The sequence below is a fragment of the Myiozetetes cayanensis genome, unplaced genomic scaffold (genome assembly GCF_022539395.1).
Source record: "Myiozetetes cayanensis isolate MyiCay16 unplaced genomic scaffold, myiCay2020 scf1, whole genome shotgun sequence".
Lineage (NCBI taxonomy): Eukaryota > Metazoa > Chordata > Aves > Passeriformes > Tyrannidae > Myiozetetes > Myiozetetes cayanensis.
Window position 1 is genome coordinate 135,148,616 of NW_026086604.1, and position 26,862 is coordinate 135,175,477.

General features: G+C 39.9%; 1 protein-coding gene across 3 annotated transcripts in view; it reads right to left on the bottom strand.

Annotated features, from left to right (window-relative positions):
• Nucleotides 1–1,020: 1,020 nt before the first annotated feature.
• MKX (mohawk homeobox) overlaps nt 1,021–26,862 on the bottom strand; it is a 48,808-nt gene continuing 22,966 nt past the window's right edge. For 2 of the 3 annotated variants that reach the window (XM_050323111.1, XM_050323128.1), the window contains exons 6-7: nt 3,752–3,785; nt 1,021–3,643 (exon numbers count right to left, since the gene is read on the bottom strand). In XM_050323111.1, coding sequence (XP_050179068.1) covers nt 3,457–3,643; nt 3,752–3,785 — 221 coding nt within the window. In that variant the 3' untranslated portion in view covers nt 1,021–3,456. The remainder of the gene's footprint in view (nt 3,644–3,751; nt 3,786–26,862) is intronic. The other variant, XM_050323121.1, reaches the window with a different exon arrangement.

Here is a 26,862-nt window from a genome sequence, read left to right on the forward strand (position 1 = left end):
TGTCAAACTCCAAGTTAAAACTTAAGCCACCATGTTATCAGATGTCCTCAAAATGCTTCACCTGACATACATATTTATACATTAGCCCACCAATAGAGATTGCAGCTCTTGTATGGTGCTGGAAAAGGAGACTGTAATCCTGATCCCAATATATATTCTAACTACTGAACAGAAAATTGGAGCTCCCCTTACTCTCAGTGGTTTTTAAGGGTTTGTGGGTCCTCAGCTGTTACAAATGATATGACAGAGTAGATGGGAGCAGAATGAGTTCTTTTTTCATGTCAGACTCAGGTACAAAGTAGATGCCAAGTAGCTCAGCAACATTAGTGTGTGGGTGTTTTTTCACATTCCCAACAGCAAAAGTCAGCCTGTACATATTCCCTCAGGAACTCACATATCAGCTGAATATCCAGATCTTTACTGACATCTGGGATGTCCACAGATATTACAGCAGTGTACTAAGATCACAGATCAGCAGGAAATAAAACCTGAAAGTGCTGATTGCCCACCAAACCTTATCTATCACCCTTCTTATGCAAGTGGAGCAATTTTAACTTAGGAGACCACTTGTACTGGGTTTCTACTATGACCACTGAGCTTCTGAATGGGTTGATTGCATCTCTTTCTCCACAGGTGTTCCACAGCCAAGTATCCACACAGGGTAATGTAGGCAAATGTAGTCTGTACTCCCAAAAAACCCTAAATGACCAAAGCCTTTCCCATCTGATGGACCCTCTCCAATGACTCAGGTCAGTGGTTAGAGGATTTATAAGCATCATGCCACGTTGTCATTAGCAGTCATTACCCCAACCTCACTGTAGTTATTTTCATCAGGGATGTACTAAACCACTTCACACAACTGCACACACAAGGTGTGTTAATTGGATAACTAACATTTCTGTTCCATCTTTGCCTGTCACATGCTTGTATCCCAGCATAGAGAAACCCTGACTATTACAGGAATCCAGAAATGTCTAAGGACAGATAAATGAATATTTAATTCAAAACAGCAAGTTGTTGTTTGCAGTTATTTATTTTACTAAAATGGTTACATATGTTGAAACAAAGAAGAGCAATAGTAATAATGTTTGTTTTTCCAATATCATAAATAATTATTGAGTTTTCATTAGCTGTTGGCTCAGCACTGATCATGACTTTTGTTATTTAAAAAAAGACACACATAATTCATTAGAATTTGTGTTTTCAGAAAACTCTAAAGCAGCAGTAGAAAAAAATAAATTAAAGGAAACGGTAACAAGAAATTAGGCCAAGTATTTCTTAAATTTAAAACCCACTTGATGTGTTTTACAGTTATTCTTGTGCTTTGATCATTTGAAAAAAGAACCATTAACGAGTTGTTTATACAATGGCTTGTCTTCTCCAGTTTTACTTCAGAGAAGTCCCCAAAAGTACCTTTTTTACAAGACAAATTTTGTTGTCATTTATACAGACAAAAACACTGAATATTTCTAACAGAAAGGTTTGTCAAAACCATGAATTTATTGTCACAAAATATTTAATACCAGAATAACTTATAATAGTATGAACAAAAGTGAAGTATTAACTCTCTGCTATTAGTTATAAACTCACATTATTATGTCAAAATCCAGTAAAGTATCAAAAATTAATGTCATGGAATCTTAGACACATAATGATGCAAGTCAGTAAAACATTACTTCAACTGTTCATACAGTCACAACATACATTTCTTGCTTGGCACTTTAAGTCAATGCAAATCAGCAATTTAGAAAACAAAGTAAAAATATATATGTACAAAATATTTTCATATCAAATCATTTTCATTGTACACTAAATAAACCCAACAATGTTATGTTACATCAAGAAGTTTCCTAAGAAGTCACACCAAGGCTGATATTTGCAATGTATCTTGACTATTTTAGTGCAACTGAAACAGCCTCTACTTGGAAGTGAGTTTCATCATTAGCACAGTCCTGCTTCCATTGAAGTGGGAGTTCTGCCATTAAACTCAGCAGGAGCAGAACTAAGGTCTTGTCTTGTTCATTGATGGCTCACCAAAAAGAGAAACAAGGAAAGGGAGAACTAGGGAAAAACCTGATAGAATACCCACAGGAAAAAAAATCCAAATCCTTGCAACAATCAGCTCTTTTCCAGTTTTCTATAACTGATTCAGTATAAATTGGTTTTGGCTTTGCCACTGTTTATTCAAGCACTGTAAACCTCATTAGACTATTGTTATATGACTTAAAAATAACTTGTACACCTCCAAATAAAATTTAAAAATAAACCTGGTTTTATGCTAGTTATTACACTCAATAGCAGTCAAGTTTAGAGACATGACATTTAATACATGGTTTAGTATCTTCTTAAAATGCTTCTGCCTTAAATGCTGAGATTTTTCAATGTTCCAGTTCCCACTGGGATTCTACCTTGGGCTTTGATAGTTTATATTATAGATTTTTCTCACTGAAATATGAAATGTCAATCAACTGTCCTCATTTATGCAGTACATACAAAATGAAAATGTTTAAACCACATTAAAGGAATAAGTTCCACCATGGAAACATTTTTGAATTCCATTGCAAATAATAAATGGCACTACAGATTTGGTTTTGTATAAGAAGAAAAAAATCAGTTTTACTTCTATCAGAATTTCAGTAAGTCACTAGTAAAGCTTTAAAATTCTAGAAATTTGACTTGAATTTATAGCTAGTCTGGCTAACACCTTCTCAACTAGAAATCTTTAATGAGCAACACAGCTGGGTGCATAAGTTCAAAAGAATCTGAACAATTAACTTATTTCCTAAATTTTTGTGTTCTAGAGTATTGCACTTTTCAAAGGAATGATTTTGGTATTTTAATATACTGCATATACAGGTAAGAAACATGCATAACAACCTCATTGTCACTTTGACAAAACATACTGTACAATTTTTATAACACTGTTGATTAAAAAAAGAGAGAATGATGTAACAATTTCATTAAGACTCATCAATTTGTACAAGTCAAACAAGCACAACTCTCCAGGGCCTTCAGCAGTAATGTGTTTAGCCCTCGGCTGCTTAAGCCCACTTGGAATAATATACAAAGTTTAAGCATTATGGCATTGTCATTTTGAGGCATAACACTGTTGTACTATGCCCACGTTATAGCTTATTTTTTCAAAGCAAGGCACTTACTGTAATAGCAATGCAAACATCTTATGCGCACTTTGATTAACATAAAATAAGTTAATGTTCTGATAAAACCAGTTCTTTTATAATTTACATGCTTTTTATAGAAGCAATTGAACATTTCATTTAATACAATGGAAACGTCTGAGTCAGAAGGGACCTTAATTTTTTTAACTGACCATCCTATAAGAGGGGACCTATTTTCCACATTTGCCTCATATCTGTGAATCCGATTTTGCTGAAAACCAATCCTGTGAGGAAAATGTCCATTTGACATTAAAAAAAAAGAAAAAGGACCCATCTCTCAAAACTGCTGAACTAATGGCACTTTAACAGTCTTTACTTCTGATATATGTGATGATTTCTGAATGATGCAGCTGGTAGTTCCCTGCAGTTTATCCTTCCCCTGGGCAAGGTTTGTTAGGGCCATAGCTGCGTTGATCTCCTTCCAGTACGTTTCATCTTTGCTGGTTCCTTTTCTGTTAGCTGCACTAGATTCAAGCAATAACAAATATTTACACATACAGCTTACACAGCTACATGGTATCGGGAAAACCATAATAACAGCAATCATTTTGGAAAACTGTGAAGTCCCTTACCTTTCACACTTATTTGGTCCATTCTCCAGATTTTCTGAAAACAGAAAAAAAAAAAGTCTATTTTATTTTAATAGTTTTAAAAAGAAACACATTCAGGGAATAGGCATATTGAGAAAGGACCTAAGATTTCTTTAAAAAATTGATACCAGATTTAAAATAAAACCTTTGCTTTGGCACATAAAAAGGACAAGCTTCATGCTAACATCTGCCTGGAGATAGCTACACTGAGCTTGGAGCAGGGCAAATGCCAACCAAAAATGCTGTGGAGAGGTTCCCAAGCCACAACTTTACAAAAATAGGCTTTTGTGAAGCAGAATCTCACTATGCCTCACCAGAATGGCACTGGCAGAACTGGTGCTGAAACCTGCCCAGCATATCCCACGCCAGACTATGCCAAGGAAAAAGTCATCTTGGCAATAGTGAGAATAAAGGTAGTCTTGAAGGTTCACCTACATTCTGCAGGGTGATAGAGCAGTTTTTAAAAACATAAATCCCAAGGACATAAGGAATTGCAAAACCTAAAAATAAAAATCAGCTTCCTTGCCCTTCAGTGAATGCCTTCTTGTATGCACTAAAAATAGGACTCTCACCCATGCACACATGATGTGTGTGAGTTTTAATGTGCCCCTTGCTCAGGCCGCGCCTCAGTCCCAGAGGCAGCCTGAGAAGGATACAAGTAACAAGCACACCTTGGTGTGTTAACCTGTGAAGGTTAATAGCCTTCAAAGATGAAATTGCATCTCAGGCATAAACTACACTTTCTCATCAAGAGTAACATTTGTTCATTCACTAAACCCTCACATCGCAGAGAAGCCAGAAATATTTACCAAGCAGAAATGCCTAGGCTTAATCCAGTGGTTTTGCTACCCTGACACAGAAATACATTATAGAGGAGCAAGAAGCTGATGCCCAACTGCAATACAGAGGAAAACAAAAGGAACAGCACCAGAATGAACACTAATGGCTACAAGACCCCAAAAGCCTCTAAACCGACCATAAATCTCATAAAGTAAAGCACATCTTTATGAGACCAGATTACCAACTACAGATCAACATTACTGCTAGATTTCCATTAGATTATTAATTGAAAGTTGATCTTGTCTTTAAACAGAACTTCCAGTGGAATAGGTGCCAAAGTACATGGAAACCCTCCACTTATGAGCAACCTTGCCCCCACGGCCAGCAGCCCATTGTCTCACACAGCCAATAACTCAGCCCAGTCCCACTGCCCAGCACATGCAGGTGATCACTGGAGACCACAGCCTCACCAAAGGAATGCAGGGAGGCCACCTGTAATTTCAGAGGTCAGCTGTTTGCCAAGTTGTTTGCCTTAGCAGGCTTCCATCCTTACGCAAAACAGCTTTATAAAAAAATGTTCACCAAAGTTTAAATTTTGTTTTAAAAGCACACATCTTAAACCAGTATCTCTTAAGCATTCCTAGATCAATGCTTGAATGGGATTCAAAAGGGGGAAGTTCAATCTATGCAGAGCACAATGAACAAAAGAAAAAAGAAACATTTGATCCAGAAAGAGGTACCGAATGACATCAAAAGTCTCCTTCTTCACTCTGTACTTGGCTACAAAGAATTTTTCAGCCCTGTTTCATTGTTTTTTTAATTAGAGACAATTTTCAAGAAGAGGTTTGGACTGAATAGGTCAGAAGGCATAGAAATGGAAATGGTATGTAACAGAGAACATCACTGCCAGAGCAAACCTGGATATAAATACACCTCTATCCAGCATCTCTCAGTTTCTTTCACTGTTGGAAAATATTTCCTATGAACAAAAAAATTGCTTGTACAAACTTCTGAGGAAAGTAGGTGCGAATGGTGACACACATTCCAATTCCAGCATTTATTTGAAGGAGTATTTGCAAATATTTTTTACTGGTGTTTAGCCAGCTCTACAAGAAAGCGGTCTGCCCATGGTATATAAAAGCAGCAGCAAAACTAAAAAATAAAATCCAGGAGAAAAGAGCTGCCCATTCTTTAACTTTGCTGAAGATGTTTCCTGAATTATAAGTCTTTTCTTATTCTATTCAGGTTTGATGGTTTTTTCAAATAAATAATTTATGTCAAAGAAACTCGAAACTGGGTTACAGTAAAACCATCACTGATAATTTGCAAAGCTCTTGCTAATAACTGCTTTAAAAGCATGTTAGTACAGTGAAGTCTGAAAATCCATCATTTTGAAGCACAGGTCCCCTTTTTCTTGCCAAAAATTCTTTTGGCTATACCAAACCTCTGACAGCATATGCCAGGTTGGCACTACCATAGGATGCAAGCAGCTCACATCTGTCTGAACCACTCTTAGTGAAGGAAATAAACATTACCATCATTTTTTGATTGGGGATAACCACACTGAGGGAGACAAAGACCATTCCTTATGTGGTCCTTGACATCTTGCCAGTCAAACCAACTTGATACAACTGAGAGCAAAAGTGGGGTTCATCTCACATGCCACTAAACTGTCATCTAAGTCAGGTATCTTTATCCAGGCTACTTGTCCAGACTCCATTCATAAGCAACAGAGATGTCCTCTAAGAAGTGGTTTCAGTCCATTTATCTAACACTGCAGTCCAACATCCCCGAGTGCTGCTGCAAAGTCAGATCACTAAGCAAGACCTCTTCTGTGACCACTCCTCACACATTTTCCCTTTGGACAGCATTATCATTCATGTGGATATGCTATGAACTGGATGAGGGAGGACCATATCTCTCCTTTGGATATTTAGTACATCCATAATCCATATCTGTATTTGTATATAGGTTTTTAGTACACTGGTAGTATAACTACACCCTTAATGGCTTAGGTCAGCCTGGAAGAAAGGCAGTCCGGTCATGTCTGGCTCTTCACCCACCAGAGAAAGTACATAGATGACAAAATTTTATTGAATTTATAAAAATGACCAAAAAAGTGAATCTTACCTAACATTCCCAACATTTTGCTTTTTCTTCATATTTTCCAATCTATCTAGTCTACCCTCAACTACTAATTAAAGCTTTTGATAATTAAAGCTTTTGATATTTGACATATCTGCACAAGAATTGCAAAGTATATTTCAACTGTAAAAGCAACATTTTGGTGAGGTTGTTTCACGAAAATAATCAAAGAACAGCATTCTCAGAATGGAAAGTGTTCAGTTTCTTGACCATCACACAACATGTTCCTAGATTTCTTCTCTGAGGCAACAAGGAAATGGCGATGGTGGCTGGGTAACTTCTCTGGAAATGGTGACAGAATGAATGGAAAAATGATGCAACATACTCAATCTCACTGAGCAGCCTCTCACTGAGCAGCCTCTGCTAAGGACTCACCCCAGAGCAAGTGCTGGTGGGCACTTAATTCATGAGCCTTCTCTCAGTACATCAGAAGCAGCACTTTATAGGAGGTACCAAGGATGCACCACAGCTGTCCTCTCCAAGCACTCATACGCCTTTGGTGGCAGCCACCTCTGCTCTCTTCTGAAGGAGTGTGGCCACCTCTCTTGGATCAAGGCAGGCTGTCACACAAACTTAAAACCCTACACACTTGTCAAGCTCAGATCAATGTGTCAAATGGCTCCAGGGAAGGCCAGTGCTGATGAATTATTGTATTCCACACTGTTCTCAAGATTTACTTAAAAGGATAAATAATGGCATTTACCCTACTACATACATACATACATACATACATACATACAACTAAACAGCATAAAACTGGTCAGCACAAATAATTTTCCTGAAAAAACAACAGTTGTGTTCAATAGCATATTTGTTAAATGAAACCCAAAAAAAGTTGCCGCCGAAGGTGTTTTGTTTTGTCTCAGAAAGGATTATACTTCTTGTCAAAGGACATTTGTAGGCTTTCAGCATATATTGAGATCCTCCAGTAAATCTACATAATATTAAACATCAGAAATATTTTTTTGTTACAAGTTCAGAAACCACTTAAAACAGTGGTCACTTTCTCTACAACCAGAAAGTTTTAAACACTGTGAAAATGGAAACTCAATCATTTATAATTAGGGATTGTCATTTATACCTCACTTTCTGATGCTTCATTCTGCTCCCAGCTGCAGGCATCCAAAGAATCAGCTTTCACCCAGCCAGGAATGTCTCATTCTGCTCTCAGCATCCACCCAAAGAAACCAGCTAGGTGGGATATTTGTTCCCTCTTGTTTATAATAGGAAGTCACTATAAATCATTTACCAATGGAATCCTGTATACCTCTCCATTAGTAGGAGTTTTCAGTATACAGTTTACTGTAGGATGTAGTGCCAAGAGTGCAGACATCAGACAATACCAGCTTTGTGGTACAGCATGGTATTTTTCAGGACTCACATAATTATTAATAATATTAATGGCTTTTTTTTTCATCATGAAATTTCATCATAAATATTCACTGGCTGATCCTGACAACTCTCTTGCAAGGCAGCCTGCATCCCATTTTAGTAGAGATGGAAATGGGCCTCAGAAGTCTAAGGACAACATGCCTAGGCAATATTTTGACCATTTCAAAATCATTTAAGAACACAATTTTCCTGGATTTCTCTTATATTTAAAATATAATTTTCTTTCATTCCTCTGCTATCAAAAAGGCTTACCCAGAAGAAAGTAAACTCCAGGGTTCTTGCAGGCAAACCATCCTTAAACTACACACTAGTGCAAACCATCCTTAAACTGCACAGTGGCATCACTTACTTCCAAATTACTACGTACAAAGGTACTTTGGCTACATGGTGTTTGTGGCACGTTCAAACACTTCAGAACAATTCAGATTCTTACAGTTCACCACATCCAAACTAATAACTTTTATATACTTGGACAGCTTCAGAGGTGGGCTAAATAATGTTAATTACAGTTACATTTTATCCTTTGGATATAAGAATACCAGCCTAAGAATATCATGTATGTGGTGATGAACTGACTTTACGTAAAGGCCCTGCCGGGAACACCAAAGGCAAGACTGACCACTTGAGTAGGACCAAGAAGCCTCCACATTGCTCCCCCTCTCGCTGTTATATCCAGCTCAAGCTGAACTGCAACAACTGGCTTAAACCCTGCTTTGTGTTATCGGGGAACACTGACAAAGCAAGGATGGCTTGAAACCAACAAGGGAAAGAATGTGTGAATGAGGGAATAAGACAGAGAGGAAAGGGTACAGAACATTATGTAGCAGGGGAAAAATGGACATGGATGTCAAGACACAGCACGTCAGTCTCACATGACAGTCATATTTCTTGAAGCTACTTAAACATGTACAGATTCCTGATGAATTACGCACCTCCTATTCTAGCTCAAAGCAGAGGAAAAAAAATTAAAAAGAGCTGCTGGCCTCAAACGGTGAACACTATAAAATATTTGTTGGTTCAATAAAAGGTCCTGTATAACTTATCTTCATTTTAAAATTGGCAACGTTATTCAGTTGTTTCTCTTGCTGCCTCTCCTGAACTTCCTATTGTTGGTTTTGGAGACTCTGGCTTAACATGTGTTGACCAGCATTTTCAAAACAAGCAAGCAGAGGAAAAAGAGGGAGGAACAGGAAATAAATTGGGGCAGCTGAAAGAAAAACCAATTTTACATGTGTGAGCAAATCAGTGATGAGATGAGGTAGGTCACATGCTCACACACACACACCTTGACTCCAGAATTTTCCAAACTGTAATTTCAAGGCACATAAGAATTTCAGATCTCTGTTTCTCCAAGAAAAAAGTCAGGTCAATTGGAGTTAATGTTCCTGTATTCTTCTGCATTGCCGCAGCTTCTTTACCCACAAAGGATCCCAAAGTAAACCATGAATCACACACCACTAACTTGCACTCACATCTGGGGTGGGAAGGTGTCTTAGCCAAGGCTGCTCAGCAATGCAAGGGAGGGGAAATTGTAGCCCAAAGTACTAGGCCAGGCTCTTCTCTTATAAGAAATGTCATTTAATCTTGGTACGAAGACTTTAGCATCTTTAGAAAAACAAGAAAACCTCATCTTCTCTCGCTTGGAGGAACAGCAGTTGGCTGTCCCACGATTACACTTGCAGGCTCCTGTTCTGAGCCTGATGTAAACAGAGAAATGAGTTTCTAAACATGCTCAGCCAGTGACCTACACCACTACAGGCCTTCTGCACAGAGACCGGACTCATCCTATCCAGCACTGAAACTCTTAAACCCTTTTCCCTTTGCGTCATCCTACCAGGTTTCCCTCAGGGACAATAGACCTATTAAGGATGACTTATGGAGAAGTGCAGACAGGAAAGCTTACACTGGAAGTGACTCCAAACCACAGAGTCTCCTACAGAAATATTCCCCAAACTCGCCCCGTTGGCAGACCTCCTGCAGATCACGGGCCACCTTCACATGGGATCCATTCAGTGTTGTCCCTTGTGAGGCCACTCCTGCCCAAAATAGGTCCCAGACTGGGAAGGTCTGTGTGAAACTGCCCAATTGGGGTTGGCAGTGCTCATGCAACAGAGCCTTTTGGTGGAGGGATGGAAGTCTCTCTTGGAGTTTCAGGTGACCTGTGGCTGCAGACACAGCGAGGCAGTGTGACCTGGGAGAGCACATGATACCAATCACAGCTGGTCTGATCTCAGGGGGGTACTGGGTTTCTACTGACATAGATTTATTACCATATCCCTTAGTTGGGTGGGAGGAGGAATGCTGTCAGAAATTTGTAGGAACGAGCTCTGGGCCCAGACTCTAGAGAAAGCTCCTTTTCAGCAAACCTTTATTTTACCACTGCTCTCTCTCTCTTCCAGGAGGAGGTTACAGAGCAGCTTGTAATGAAGTCACCCCACAACCCTGTTACCTCACTCCTTCGGCTTCACAATGGCAGCAAGTATAACAACTGACCTGTCATCAGCTGTTATGTCCTTTCAGATGAACAAACTGCATAATGACAATTTATGTTCAGTGACAGCTAGAGCGAGTGTTTTTCCCTGTACACCCAGTGTTTTTTTCCAGGAACAGCTACAGCTCTGGTCTGACATCTTCTATTAAGACCCATAGGTTGGGTCTTGCCAGCGTTAGAAATATCTCTTTGCCATCAATTCCCTAGGACCAAGCCTTTTCCATGAAAATCTTTCATTGAAATTTGCTTCTTGCACCAAAATTTCAGATATAATCTTTAACTGTGAAGGATTGCTACCACACAAGATTTTTTCCTGAATACCTGGGAACCCAAAGATTTTTTTACATTCCGCAGCCTAGAGCCTGCTGCAGTGGGAGTAGGCATCTAGTTACATTTTAATGCATGTGATTTTTATAAAATGAGTGTACATGCCCACAGAGACTGCGATAGGTGTATTTTATAAATCATAAAAAGAGAACTGAGTTTGCAAGTCTATATTAATATTTGCATTAATAAGTGCACTGAAAGCCCCACATAATAGTAGGAATGGTGCAAATGGTCTTACAGTCTTGGACTATGCACATGAACGTAAGAATTTATGAGCTAGCAAACTAGATAAAAACCTTGCATAAATCACTTTATTGTTCAGGCTGTCATGGCTGGCTCTAAATTTCCCATGACCAGTGACAGCGTGTTCTCCCTGGTGTGATGCAGGGCACGGTGTGAGACTTGTTTTCTTAGCCAGATCTTAGCAGAGCTTACAATGGGAGCTGGGGCTGTGGAGTGTTGAGGCGAGCTGTTAACAAAGTGACGGTTATGTGGTGTTATTTTCTTTTCAAGTTTGCTGCAAAGCTGACTGAAATCAAATCTTTTCTCATTGAGTTGGCATGTAATTAGTAGTGCAATGTTGTCAGATTCCTTGGTGATAGTCTCCCACATGCATTTCACAACACATAAACAAACATCTGACCTAGGCTTCTTTTTTTGTGTGTGTCATTTAGGAAGGGATTTACAGCATGTGCTGTGCTGACTGACTGGATAAAGTCGTCCGCCTTCCTGCTGTAGATCATTAAGGGGTTAACTGCGAAAACCACGTTTGGCAGAAGGTGAGCTGGAGAGTGAAATAATGAAAAGAGGAGAAAGGGGAAGGGAAAGAGAAAAAAGAAATAAAGGAAAGAGTATAGGAGATGTGACAAAAATGAGAAAATGGCAAATGAAGATTCATCGGGAAAAAGAAGAGTAAGGAATATGAAGGGAGAAAACATTCCACTGTGTCCATTTTCTTTAGTTTTAACACAAAAATATCCCTTTTCCCACCCAGGAAACTTGCTGTTGTGCAGGCAGGCACGTTCAGGCTTTTACTCTGGATCTAAAGAGTTTAATTGGGAGCTCTTAAAGCCTAAAATAAGGCTTTAAAAATAAAAAGCTGAAGTAAAATGCAGCCAGGATAAGCACTATTACACTCCAGCACGATTGTTTTTCATTAAAAAAGTGGGGTGAAAGGGAGGGTTTCAAAGCCGTATTTCAACCCTAGGCTGACACTACAGCAGTAAAATCTGATTTTGTTATGCTAGTTGGCTGTGGGTTTGGGAGCAGACCCTACATATGCGGTGTAACATTATGATACGAACGCATGCACACAGGATATTTTCAGAAGCCACTTGCAGAATTTGGAGAAATGTGCCCCCCTCTCCTGCAGCCCCGCTTGCAGGAGCCAGCTCCTCTCCCGTCCGTGGGAGCCAAGGAGGCTCAGACATGGCATATGCTGCACAAAGGCAATTTAAATTACAAGGTGCTGTATTTTCAGGCAAGTGGAGGAACTTCTAAGTCAATGCCAGAACCGATTTCCACGGTGTGTTTAGCCAGCAGCATGGAGTAAAGAATGGATAAGTCTGTCTGAAAGAGGAAATTCACAGCTTCTTTCACTCGCCTGTAAGATAAAGAACTGACTGACAAATATGATCTCTTTAAACACAGCTACTTCCATCCACTGCATGGGGTAGTCAGATGTGCACAATACTTACCACAGAATCACAGAATATCCTGAGTTGGAAGGGACCCACACAGATCATCAAAGTCCAACTCCTGGCCCTGCACAGGACAGCCAAAGAATCACACCATGTGCCTGAGAGTGTTGTCCAAATGCTTTTTGAACTCTGTTAGGCCTGGTGCTGTGACTACTTCCCTGTGCCCAAACACCCTCTGGGTGAAGAACCTCTTCCTAATATCTAACCTAAACCTCCCCTGGCACATGTGCAAATACTAAAGCCCAGTGATGTCCCTAACTGATGTCCCTAAGTGATGTCCCAAACTTAATGTGCTCTGTGAGATCATAAGCATAAAAATTCAAGCAGCTTGTAAGAAAAGTGCATCAGCAGGGCTCCAACAATTAAACAGCCATAAAAAGTGGCTGTAGGTTGCAAAAGAGCCTTATAGTAACCCAGACAATTTCTTGCACAACAGATCCTGCAAATCCAGGGATTACATACAAAATTTTAAAAATTATTTATATCTCTAAGAAGATACAGATATTTTCAAATATATACACATACTCCTATCTTCTTGTACATTATATGTGCATTAAAACAGGAAAGACTAAGCAGTCTGCCTTCACACTAAGTATACTATGAGATAAAGTAGCAGAATCACACGTGGTGTTTTCTGTGGTCACCGCTTCCCAATGGCACAGGATGGAGTTGGGCCAGAGCCAAACCCACAGCAGTAGATGAGACCTTTCCCTGTACAACCTCAGTGCCGTGTCACAGCAATTCTGAAGCTGTTGCAGGAACAGGACATAAGAAGAGAAAAGACTATCAGATGGATATGGCACCATCAAGTAAATCATGTTACTGACTGACAGTCTCTCTGCTTGTGCTACAGGTTTGTGTGGGGCTCAGTTAGTTGTTCTAACTGACCTTTTCACAGGTACCACAGTATATTCCCTGGTCTCTAGACTCCAAGTGGAGAGCCTTGGCTCTCCAACTTCAGCAATGCTGAGCGCTCACAGGTGTAAGTAAGGTCAACAAGAGCATTGCTTTGCATGTATACAAAGCCGTGAAATCATGAGCATCCATGAGGTCTTATGTATCTAACATTACTTCAAATTGTAATTGTTTGGTGCCTTGATTCCCCATTTGTGAAATCCTACAGAGGTCTTATGAAAACACCACATGGAATGTATGAAAAGGTACATCATGAAATTAATCATCCTGTCCTCAGAGGTGCTCAGCTGCATTCACATTACTGCAGCAACAAGCACCCAATGAGGATATAAGCTGTGTTTTGAGGCATCTTTCAAACCAGGCCCACTCACATATGTCAGAAAAGTAGCTCCTTCCTCATCTAGCTCAAAATGTGATGGGAACCCCTTTATTCAGCATCCTGAGGAATTACTGCAACCTACACAGAAAACTGTAGTCACACATCTCCCTGACCATATGCATAATAACCAGCAGAAACAAACACTGCTGATTGAGCCGCAGAGGGAAGAGCTGCCTGTGGATTATTCTCATCTCCAATTGCACAAAAGTGATTTTAATGTTTGATTGCATTATTTTTGAGTCAACTGTTTAGTTCTGTTTCCTTTGCTTTCCCTTGTGAAGCTATTGCAGTCTTCATGCTCCTACTCACTACAACTTGCACTGTTATTATTTCCATTACAGGATTTCTTCCCAAACCTAAATGTTCCCAGACATCATCTAAACGGGCCCTCAGAGATTCTAGTAAGTATTGGAGGTATCTCAAGAAGGACTGTGTTTTCAGTTTTCCTATTCACTGAGCAAATGAGAGGCAGTGCAGCAAAACAGGCAAAAAGGAAAGGCTCTTGGAGCAGAAGAACAACATGCCCAGAGTTATTCAGGAAGATGTGCCCATTTGCCAAGGACTTGTGAAGAAGCAAAAACATCTTCTAGTCCAAACATCACCTTGTGTTTAAAACACTTTGAGTCCTAGTGCAGTGCAATTCCAGTAACTCTGCAGGAGAATCGTGCTTAGAAGAGCTCAAGGACTATCCTGGCTACTGTGGAGATTGCTGCAGTGCAATAGCTCAGCCAGACTAAGCTTGAATCCTCAAGGAGCAGCAAAACCTTAGTGCTGCAGACACTCACAAATTGAAAGCTGTAAGCAACCTTCACAGCAGAGTCTCTGCCTAAGACAGACGCAGCTCCTGCACTCTGAAGGAGCACGTGTGTGAGGTCCTGAAACAGTAGTAGCCCAGTACTTAACATTGCAAAGGCCTTGGATGTGAACCGCTTTGTGGACGAAGACGGAATTGCTCCTCTGGCAAAACATATGAAACTGTCTGTGATAACGGGAATGAGAGCAAGGATGACTGAACAAATATTTGCAATGAATGCCTTGTCAAGACAGGGGAATTGCTACTGATATGATCTTTACTTTCAACGTTACTGTTTCTGACAGTCTTACAGACTCTGCAGATGTTTATTGGCCACTATATCATTCTTCAAGAATGTTGGCCCTTTTCCAAAACCTGAAGAGTCTGAATGTGAAGGGGTTTGTTATTCAACACACACTGCTGCTTTTGGAGACAGTGATTTTCAAGAAACCAGCAGGGAAGCGTCGTCAACTGATAACAACACAGGGGCTGGATTCAGACATCTCAGCACTTGGGGCCTCAACCACTAAGGCAGGCTGGAGTAAATGTGCACCACGTAGCAGGGGATGTGTATCCACGTGGCAGAGAACACTGCCTGAGCCATGACAGCAACGCTGCGCCACATTAATGGACCTATATCATAGCAAGGACTGGTGCAGACAGAAAGGGCTTACTAACTCATCCTGACCTTGATACACTGCCTGCAGTTCTGGGTACAGCACAATTGCATGAATTTTAGAGGCTCTGTGAAACTCACTCCACGATGCTGCAGAGATTAGTTCTGTTCCATTCGGCTCCTTTAACTGCAGGACACACTGCATAACAATGAGGCTCATTCATACCCCTTTGCCATTCATCTCAGGAAGAGCAGCTCGCAAAGACGCAATTGCTGAGCTGTAGAGGACCCTAAGCCACAATATTTCAAGACAAACAGATCTGCTTTCAAATAGAGAGTTTCTGAACCATGGGCAATATGCCCAGGCTGTTTCTCTGACTGAAGATGCCAATTCTCTGAGATCATTGCAAACAGCTCTCACGTGAAAAAGCTACCACAGCCCCTGCAAACTGTACCTAAATAAAGACCACACTAAAATAGCAATAATAATAATTGTGACAGTAATAACACATATCTTTTAAATAATGAATAAAAAGTAACCAATTTCCTTTGTGCTGATAAAATTATGAATTATTGAAACACAATGTACTATTACCACAGGAAAAATGTACTATCCAGAAGTATTAAATGTATTTCTCCCAAACAGGCACTGACACCCTGACTAGTGTAGCCCAAATTGCAATAGTGGACGTGACCTAAAAGCAGTTAAAGCCAACAGCCTTCTGTAAAACCTAACTGAATTGCTGACTATCAGCTTCCAAGATCAAAGACAGTGTTATCTAAAGTAACCCCTTGTAATATTTTCCCACAAAATAAAGTTAATACTGTAAAAATGTCAGGTTGGTGCAGAGATAATGTGCTTCAAAAATATGTAAGACAGGTGCAGAAGGCAATAATTTCATATTTACTACATATTTGTTTTACATTAGCTCATACATGTTTTCCTGGAAGCCAGGAGATTTCTGTCAGGGAATTCTCTCCTGCAACAGTTTGCTATATCAGACTTAAAACACATATGCATATTTATGGTAAAGCCATATAGTATTTATGGTTAAATCAACTGACACACAAAAAAAGTGAATTTTTACTAGTTTGGAAGCTCTGTAGATCAAAAACAACTCAGAAGCTTTATCATCATGTACAAATAACTAGTCTTCCCTCCTGTCACCATAAATAAATAAAAAATCCCTTTACCCAGCAGGGTTTGCAATCAGGGGAACCTGCACTACATATATTTGAATAAAAGTATGAAAAATACCTGCATTCATAGAATACAATTCCTTACTCAGCTGCAATTGGAAATCATTGTGGACTTTTTGTTCAAGGAGCAATCGAATTAATGTTATCTCAGAGTAATTCACACTTCTGGAATTTGTTTATGTCTTCCCTGACCCGTTCAGATACTTTCCTAAGGGTAAGCAGCATCTGCAATAGACATGTATTTGTACAGAAAGCCTTGTATCCTCATCTCCCTTTTAAGAATTAAGATCCTGAATTTCCACTTTTACAGAGAAAATCAATGAGACAGGAAGCCATGGTTCCAGAGATAAAGAACATTCATATTTTTTAGGAAATAACTATGGTGAAAAAAGTGAGTTCCTTTGGTCTCTCCAACACAGCTTAACTCTAGGCTTTGAGCTTTTGGATGGAGGGTAAGAGAAGGACTTTCAGCAGCCACGCAAGCGAGGCAGCTACCACACAAAGGCTTTAAGCTCTGTGAACTGTTGCATGTTCTCTAATTAACTTACTGCTATTATTAGTAGCACTTCTGTTTCCACTTTCATAACAACAAAAGCTTTTTCTTTCATTTTGCAAGAACTTTTACTTTTCATTTTTGCCCGGGAGCCAAAGCTTTCCCACAGAGCCAAAGCCTATACATCACAGTTTGTGAAGTTTATGAAGACCTGCAAAGGGCCTGCAAAGCAGACACAGCAAATCCCCCAGGCAGACAGGGCCTGCATTCCTGCCCACTCTCCTTTTCCAGACTGTACACCACCAGCAAACACTGTACTTGATGGTAGAGATTCATCAGGATGCACAGAGCACTGACACAACCAACTTAGCTGGCTGTCTGTCACAAACCGTTTTACTTCAGAGGAACAAACTAGTAGGGTGATGGCAAAACCAGCCCCTCGGAGCACCACTGGGAGTGGTTCCCCCAGCCTGCAGGCAGGGCTGGGCTAGTGCTGGCAGACACTATCAGCCATACTGCAATTACAAGTTCAGCATATCTTTTTAAAATACTGTCTGTATAGCACTTCCTAGACAACTACCACCTCAGGTAGGAGTATCTTGAGAGCTGCTGACCACCCTTAGCCCCATCTGCAGTGAGGCTTTTGCCTTCTCACACCTCAAACATAGCTGGCTGCTGCAAGCTGTTATAACTCAAGGTTTAAGTTCTGCCTGATGGTCCTAAGCTTGCAATTAGTACTCGTCTTGCACCCTTCGAACACCCAGAGGACCACTCTGAGGGCTTAGATGACACCTGGTACACTCCGGTTTTATTTTTGTAAGCCTTATTAGCCTTTGTGATGAAGCAGAAATCCCAGAATGCACAGCAGGACACCGACACTATGACTATCTGTACCCTTAGACCCCAAGAAGGAGCTGCCCAGAAGAAACAACAGAGTCTAAAAACCCTGGCATCAAGGCCTTTTTCAGATGATTTTGGTTAATGTCAAGAAGCTACACCTGCTCAGACAGGCCTGGGAGCAACACCTGCTTTATTTCTGAAATCTGCATTTCAGTAGAGAGAGAGAGCAAAGTATAGGAATATACAGGAAAGGATAGCCACCTTCACTGATTGCAATTCTCAATCAAAATAACTTCTCAGTCATGTTATCTTATTTTCTATCATCTCTGTCTTTTTCAACTTCCTCCCCACTTCCACCTGGCTCTCATTTTTCTTTTGCTGCTATGACAGGGGAAGAGAAAACCGAAGCAGGAAGAGACTTTGTCGAGGCTGTTTCAAAAAACATCCAAGACTGCCTGTTGGGATGGCACTTTGCTTGCAAAGCCAAAGTCATGCTGTAGTAACCCATCAAATACAAGGTGCTGTGCACGTTTGGCTGCTGGCATTAAACTGTTGCTGCTGTAAGAATTGGTTAGATATTTGAAAACAGTAACTGCTACCCCCAAAAATGGCAGATTGGGAAGTTATGACTTACAAATATGAGGTACAAGGACTTTGGGGAAGTTACCCCTGGCCACAATGTTTTGTACATGTCCTACCAGTGAGTTTGGTGTGTAAGCTGGTTTCTATACAGCACTTAAAAGGAAAAAAAAGAATCTCTTTGAAAGAATTGCCTCGAAACAAAGATATTGGCAATGGATGAGACTCAGTTTCTGTAATTACTGAAAGACAAATTTTTGGTCAGGCCTTCTATCTGAATTCTCTCCAAAGCCTCTCTGAACTCCAAATGCTGTGACCTTTAAAATCAAGGGAGTAAAATGTTCTCTGTTCAAATGACTGGTATTGTAAAAGCAGAAAATTCACATGTTAAAATTAAGGTTTAAATTGTACTCCTGTTTTGCAACAAAATCAGACTTGTTTCTTTTTATGTCTCAAAGAAAAACAGGGTCTCTAGAAAATGTTTTGAAGGAGACTAAGTTATGTTCACTTGCACAGAACATTTAAAAAAAAAAGCATTTATGTTTCAACAGAAAATTTTCTCTGATTATATAATGAAGTTTCAGCTGAGTTCACAGCTCTATCTCTAATGTTGTTTTTGGTGTCACAGACACAAGCAAGAAATATTTCTGTACAAAACATCTCTACTTTCTAAGCAGCAGAAAGGATGTCCTCCTTTGGACAAATAAACACTTTTCATTTATTTGAACAAAAAATATTAAAATTAAACATAACAAATTTTCAATCAACACTTGTTAATTTGAAACACTAAAAATTCTCCTATATTGAAAGCAGATTGCTCTGAAGAAACATTCATTTTCAAGGTCATAATAGTGCTGGCAAAACTCAAAAAATTGTAGTCCAACTTGCTTGTGTTCAGCTGTGTTTACTTAGTCTCAATTTGACAAAAGTCTGCCTCTGATTATACATAGCAGTCATCTGCCCACAGATAAATAGATATTACACAAATGTTTGGAGGGAATGACATTTGGCTACCATTATTTTTGGAATAATTTACTCTGCATCCTGAACTTAAAACACCAAAATGATTCATAATGGTTTTTGGACCCAAGTATTTCCATTTAATAAATAAATTTACCTCTATGACCTTTGTGGACTTTATATTGTACATGTTTGTAGGAAAAAAAAAAAAAAGACAATTTATTGTTAAATATCTTGTATGCATGGGAAAGATGGATTTATACAGAATTCAGACCAAAGTCAGTGGCAAAGCTGATGCACTCATTGCAACAGTTCAGAGCCCAGCAGAGGGCTCAGGGTGGTGCTGTAGAAGGGGCTCCAGTTCACCTCTACAAGACATCCCACCCCATCACAACCTGCAAGCACAGGTACCTTGCTCAGCCCTCTGCTGAGCACGCACCTGCAGGGGAAGCCCACACGAACAGAAACTGTAATGCAGTGCCTAAGATATCAACATGTTTTCTATTTCAAATGTACCTACCTCAAATGTAAACTTCATCGTTTTCTGCCCATTTGTTTTTTAAGAGGGAAAATTAACACATATTCAATGCCAAACTGAAATTGGGCTTTATCTAAGGGAAGTAGCTGTTTAATGAAATTTTAAAATAGTTTATATTTTAAAGTAGACATGCAGTATTTCTCTGATGTGTACAGAAGTCTTGTCCAGTTAAAAATATTACTTAACTTAGAGCATTTTGTGTCCAGAAATAAAGCAAAAATTTACAAATAAATTATAATCCCTACTTCCATTCCTTCCCTGATGCCTCCTCCTAATTCTCTCCCCTTTAAACCCTGGCCAGTTCCCCAACATCAGCAACTGCAAACCATGCTTCCACATCACCCACTGGAAGTATTGAGGGCAGTTCAAAGTCCATGAGGGATATTGTTGCTGCTGCACATTTCAAGTGGAAAATGTTTCCAGAGAGTGGTGATAGATGGAAGAATAAAACCTAGACCTGACAGAGTCAGACAGATTAGTTTCTGTAAAGTTAGCATGCTTTCAAAAATGTCTCTTCAATTAGAATACCAAAATTAAGAAAGCCTCTGATGCAATAGGAACCATATGTGTTTGATGTACCCAGCTTTCCTCTTTAACATTTAAATACTCAGTTTAAAGAAAATTAAGAAACTTGTTTACAAAGAACTAGTTTATGTGTTTACAAGACTAGCTGAATGTTTTTATATGGAACCATTATATACAAGTCATTTCCCCTCATTCTCCCTTGTTTCAGGAAGGAATATTACTATGAAGAAAGAATGTGTTTTCAATGTAGACAGCTGGAGGTACAAAGAGCAGATTTCTGTCACGTGGAACAAATGCAGTGAATTCCTTCTTTACAGGCTGTTTCCTTACAGAGATTAAGTATTAGAGCTCATTACACTATGATGCAAAGCCCCACTCATTCAGAAGTGTGCTAACAACTGTGACCAAAGAAGAGTTAATTCAGATGGAATCCAGAAAAATGAGGCAGCACAGAAACTTCATCAGCAGTCCAATCACATGACAAAATGCGAGGCATCTCCAAAGCCACTGCCTGCCAAAAAAAGAAAGGCTGCTGCAAGAAAAATACTTTCACAGCTTGATATCTGGGTCTTGTGACTGCTATCCAAACAAGGAGTAAAAGTGGTACTATATAATGTGGCAGGGTAAACAGAACCACCCACTTGCCACCACCAATCATGTTTTTAATTCAGATAAATTCTGTTTCTTTAAAACATTATGGGGGAGAAAAGAAACAAAACCTTTTGTTGAACTTGAAAATTATATGTATAATCAGATCTGGCATGACATATTTTAGGTTCACATATACCATGAACTGTATAGGAATGTATGTTTTGACATAAAGGATCAAATTATTGTTCCATCCCAGGTGATGTCCGTTCTACACAACTGACAGATGCTCATCTCAGAGGAGCACAAAGACACTGCCCTCAGCCAACTATGCAAGGTTAAGAAGAATTTCTATCCATAACTTACAGATGGTGACCTGAAAAATTTTAAAACAGAGTATCTGATCTGAAAAATTTACAGAAAGGAGCAGACACAGAAGTTCAAACTTTCAGGAATGCTGGGTCAGGGAAGCCTCTACACTTGGCCAAATTGTCTCACAGTAGCCTGAAAACTACTTAGAGTTTTCAAAACAGGTCTTGGTCAATTCGGCAAAGTCTGGGATGGGTATGATTAAGCCAAAGTATGGAAAGTATTCTATACTTCTGTGTCCAGCTTAGTCAGGGATTGTGGATGCACCAAGAAACTGAGAAACTAATAACCATACACCCCCCACACACACCACTAACACCACTTCCACCAGCACTAGAGTATTTCCCAGCCCCAGGCTAAATTGTGCTTTTGCCTCAAGTTGTGGAGCAATAGTTTGGATTAATTGGCTTTGTATTCTAAGCAAGGTTCATATCCCTTTCTGGAAGTGTATTTGTTGTTAGTCTGTGTACTATGGAATAAAAATGCCAAGACATAGTAATTAGATTCAAAGATGCCTTCCAAGAAGGGTAGCAATATCTTGAGTGCTTATCTATCCTTGTTTCTCAAACACTTTGAAAAGGAAAACGTCAAACTTCTCATTTTTGACTGTGAAAAATGCTAATATCTCCTTTGCTTCTCTAATTTATTCTAGAGCCCTTCCCTGTTACACTCTAGTTTCCTACCATTACCTCCACATCTGTTTCCCCAGTCTTACCTTCATCCCTTCGATCTCTTTTTCCTTCGTCTTCCTTTTCATGCCTGTTCTTAATTCTGCACTCTCAGCACTATCTTCTCTTTACAATCTCCCAAAAGTTTCTGTTCTTTATTCTCCCACCTTTATTAATTTCCTGGCTGTGAGTTTTCCTTTTTTTCCCTTCATTCCCTACCCTTTCTTCTATCTTTTCCCTCCCAGAGCTAAATGATACCCCAGTCATGACCTACCTGAAAAAAGAGCTACATCTTTTTAAGTCCTCTGTCAGTACTAAAGGGATGGAAAATGTCTCAAAAATAGCTAAACGACTATTCCAGTTACTGTCCTGGACAAACAAGTGTAACTCCCATCAACAGCTGGAGGAGTTCTGCACCTGAGTCAAGCTATTCCCCATTTACCACCAGTGATTGTTTGGCGTGGGAGTCCTGCTATAGCAATCTGTCCTCACATCAGGGCATGCAGAGACAGACAGAATTTCATGCAGTGGCCACAGGGTGTTGGTGATGAGAAAAACAATTCTGATAAGTCCTTTCTTCACTCTTAACTGAGAACAGCACTAACATAAGCGAAAACTTTGTTGTAAAAAGTAAGGAAGAGGTTTGTATAAATACAATGCACTGCTTCACCCCTGTGTTCTGTGGGAACTCTAAGAAGATACTGAAACACCACAAGAAAAGTTCCTTGTATGGCATGCATCATGTAATCAGTATCACTAGTAATTAAAGTCTTTCTGTTGGCTTCAAATGAAGTGGTGTAACATCCTGGGAAAGGACAGAATTGCACCACACAAACAGTTAGGTCAAGAGGATAAAAAGACTAAGAAGCATTAATTTCCTGAACTTCTTAAGATCTGCCCATCAAAACAGTAAATGTTTGCTTTCCAAGACAAAACAAGCTAATAGAAACATGCACTAGAAATCATCTTTATGGCCAACAGTACGGAGAAAAGACTGAGCAACACTTTTGTTTTCCATGGTGAATGTATTGCTCCTGGTAACACTCCCCTGCTGAAAGCCCAGTTCCCCCTCCAGCTGTTGCTGCCTGGGCAAGCTAGGGCTGCCTATGCACGGCCCAATCCAACTTGCACACCTGATCTTACAAAATTTTCTCTGTTTTCTTTGTCTCACTCTTTTTATATTGCTTCTGGTAGTTTTTTGTGGGTTTTTTTGGTTCTGCTTGCTTCCCACCCTTACTACTCTCCAAATGCTTGCTGGGCAGGCACAGCAATTCCATGTAAGGAATGCAGGGAAGAGAAGCATTCCTTGATTTTTCTGAGCACAGTAACTTGCATGACATTTGATCATAGACAGAGATTAAGTCATTCATGAATAGGGCCCAAAGGGAGGAACAACTCCAGAAAAACAACCCTCCTCACTGGTAGTGAAGCATCCAGGACTCCACAGTCATTACTGCCACACTTACAGTTCGTAGCCGATCTGGCAAAGTGAGGAATCCAACTGCAGGCTCTGTGGTTTAAATAAAATGTATCTACAGCAGCTTGGATCAATGTTTAAAAATGTTCCATGTTATTTTAGTCCAAGGACAAGCTTTTAAAGTTAAAAGAAAACTTTGGCTTTAATTACAAATTAAAAGTGAAAGTTGTTTAAAAAGAATGCATATTCTGAGAAGAACAGTAATAGAAATGATTTAAAATTTAAAACTCATTCTTCTCTCTCCCAGCATGTGGTAAGTCTCCTTGTAAATATTTAAATCACAAGTTTGAAAGCTATTAAATTATGGACAATATTTAGGGTGCTTCTACCTCGCTGTTGTGGATCTTTGGCATAGCTTGAGTTTTTCCTACATTTATACTTTCAAGCTAAAATAAGTGTCAGATTTTGATGCACGTTGCAATGGCCAAAAAATAACCACAATGGTAACTTTTACCTCTTTTTTCCCCTAAACTTTGTTACCACATATGTGTGATACAGCAAATGTCACCACCCTATATATAAATGCAAAGGGTTTATTCCAGAGCAGCTATGAGCAATGCGATCCCAAAGTGGTTAGGTGCTACAATGGAGAAGCTGCTGCTCTTGGGATGATTTTCAGCAACAATTGCCCATCTGAAAATCATTAGTGCATAGCAGTGGATTTTCCACATGTTCATAGGCTGGACAAGCAGGTTGCCCTTGAAGTATGGTTCCCTGGGGGAAGAAGGAAAACCCAGAGAAAAGTATTCTATTGTCAGCTCATGGTTTCACTAGAGCCAGACAAAAATATGGTCAAGCATTCACTTGGCTGCACTGCTGGCAAAACGATAGGGTACCGAAATGGGGACAGCTAATGAGGAAGGTAAAGAATGAAGCTTAGGAAGAAGAAGATCTTAAAGGAGTACAGATTTTGTTTTTTTTTTTTTAATTTAAAAAATCAGACATAGGGGTAAGTCTCAGATCACTGACCTTTACTTTTATAATGCCAAAAAGGTTTAGAAAGGGTAGTATTTTCCCAATAAAATATCTCATCTTCTAATTCAGCTGTTCAAAACACTAAAGTGTTTCGAAAAAGACAAGAAAGTACTGAAGGAACCGAAATAAAAAAGGATATAATTCTAACTAGGCAGTATTTTCTATTTAATGCCCCATTAATCGATAATTTGGCTTGAAGGAGGAAAAAAAGTTGGCAAAAGGGAATGGAATTCTTTAGCTCCTTGTTTTACTTAAGAAAAATTCCCAACGGGCTTCACTTAAACAAAGAACTTTAGTTTTCCACTGGAAAGACAAAAAGAAAATCTTGGTCTAGCATGTTCTGCCACATGCTTTAACTACACAGTAAAAGAGTATGTACTTGGATCACAGGCACATTTCAAAAGTGTAGTATTTATTAGCTGCTCTGTTGCCAAGTTCCACTATTATCATTTTATTATAACTAAGGTATATTTTTACTAACTAAATTATATTTAGGTTTTCAGTTTAAGCATTTGAAGGTCCCGGAGTGTCACGTACAGATGACATACAATATATCAAAGGCACTTGTTGCTTTTCTCCCTCCTCTCCTCTACAAACAGTTACCCTGTATTTGTGATCTCAGGGCATCTGACTTACCTAAACCCATAATCCAGCTGTAAAGATACGCAGGAGCCAAGGGAGCAAAATCCTTGGATGAAGCCGAGCTCACCAAGGACAAACCCTGTCACCAGATAACCCACCGCACGCATGGCCCTCACACCCTGAGGGGTCCAGCACAAACCCACCTCTCCCCTCCACCCTCTTCAGACACCTTGCTCCAACACTCCTCTCCTGCCCTTTTACTAACTTACCCAGACCTGGTTTTTTGCTGAGGCGTCCTGTTCCCAGCTGGGGCTGTGGGAGGGTTTTTCATATGCAGGAAGTGTTTTGTGGTGGGACACAGGCTCCCCACGAGTGAGGGTGGACAGGAGCCAGCAGCTCATAGCAAGTTTACCCCAGCAGAGCCATGTCCTGTACCTCCTGTAAAAGAAGTTTTGGTCCCGTGGGGAGTGTGGAGCTGCTGCCTGGAGGTTGTCCAGAGGGGATGGAAAGAGGACATGGCCATGAGGCAGGAGAGGGCTTTGGTGGGCTCACATCAGGCTGTGTACTGCCACTGCTCTGGACAGGGAAGGGGTGTTTCTGAGCAGCCATGAAGCTCACAGAGGGATGACAGGGCTCCTCAAACCCCAGCAAATGCAGCAGTACTGTGGCACTGAATACAACCTTTATTTTTCCTATTTTGTGCAAGGAATGAAGGATGAACTGTACCCAAATATGCACATTTACATGCTCTGAGGATCACAATCTTTGATCTGTGAGTAAAGATCCCACTGAAAGCAGCTGGAGTTCACCAAATGAAGTTTGGAAAGCTTTGCAAACGCATGAACATTGCATGTCAAACCATGTAGCGTGCTTTGGGGCCAAAACACTCAAAAACCAGACCAGATCTTGGCAAATTGGATTTTTGCTTTGTCCAATATAAAGCACTTCCAAAGGCTTAGTTTTAAAACATATCTGAGTGCCTGCCCATCAATTACCAGGTAAAGATAAAGGCACTTAGAGTTGGATATTAGATGTAATAATTGGCCCCTTCTGGAATAAGAGGGCAGAGAAACAGAGATGTGAATCTGTGAGTTGAATGAGGTATAGAGTAGTGAGAAATATTAATGACCTTTTTCCTATATAGATTCACAACAAATGTAACAAGCACAAATGAATGCTTATGTGCACTTGTCGCCAGGATAAACTATTATTGCTCACAGTCTCATTAGATGAGGAGTGAAAACAGCACCAGAAAGGGTTGTGACACAACACTAAAAGGAAAACAGGCTTATAAAGATACCTGACTTTTTTATAGATTTAAAATGTTTAAGTAAGCATTTCTTTACTTCAGTTTAGCCAGAAAAAATAGGCCTTTGCATAAAACCAAGGAACACTGTGATCAATACCTGCAGGTCAGCCTTGTCGTCTCTGCTGACCTCTGTGAAAAGGATTCTCAGCTTTTCTAGGAAATCTGGAGTAAGCACCTCAGTGAGACATGGGATTTAAAGGCAAGATATCTCATTGTGGACAATACAGCTGAGTGTCTCCCCTGTCTTTGCAAAGTTCACTGCCATGGTGAACTACTGCACAGCTCTGGGATGAAAGAGTAAGCACAGCCAAATGGCAAGACAGAAGGCTTGAATTCCGCAGATATCATCATCATAATAGAGTAGGGAGTATGTGCATGTGTGTGTATGCACATATATATATGAAATACTGTATGTATTGCAAACACTACTACAGTCTCAGGTGCTGGCCAGA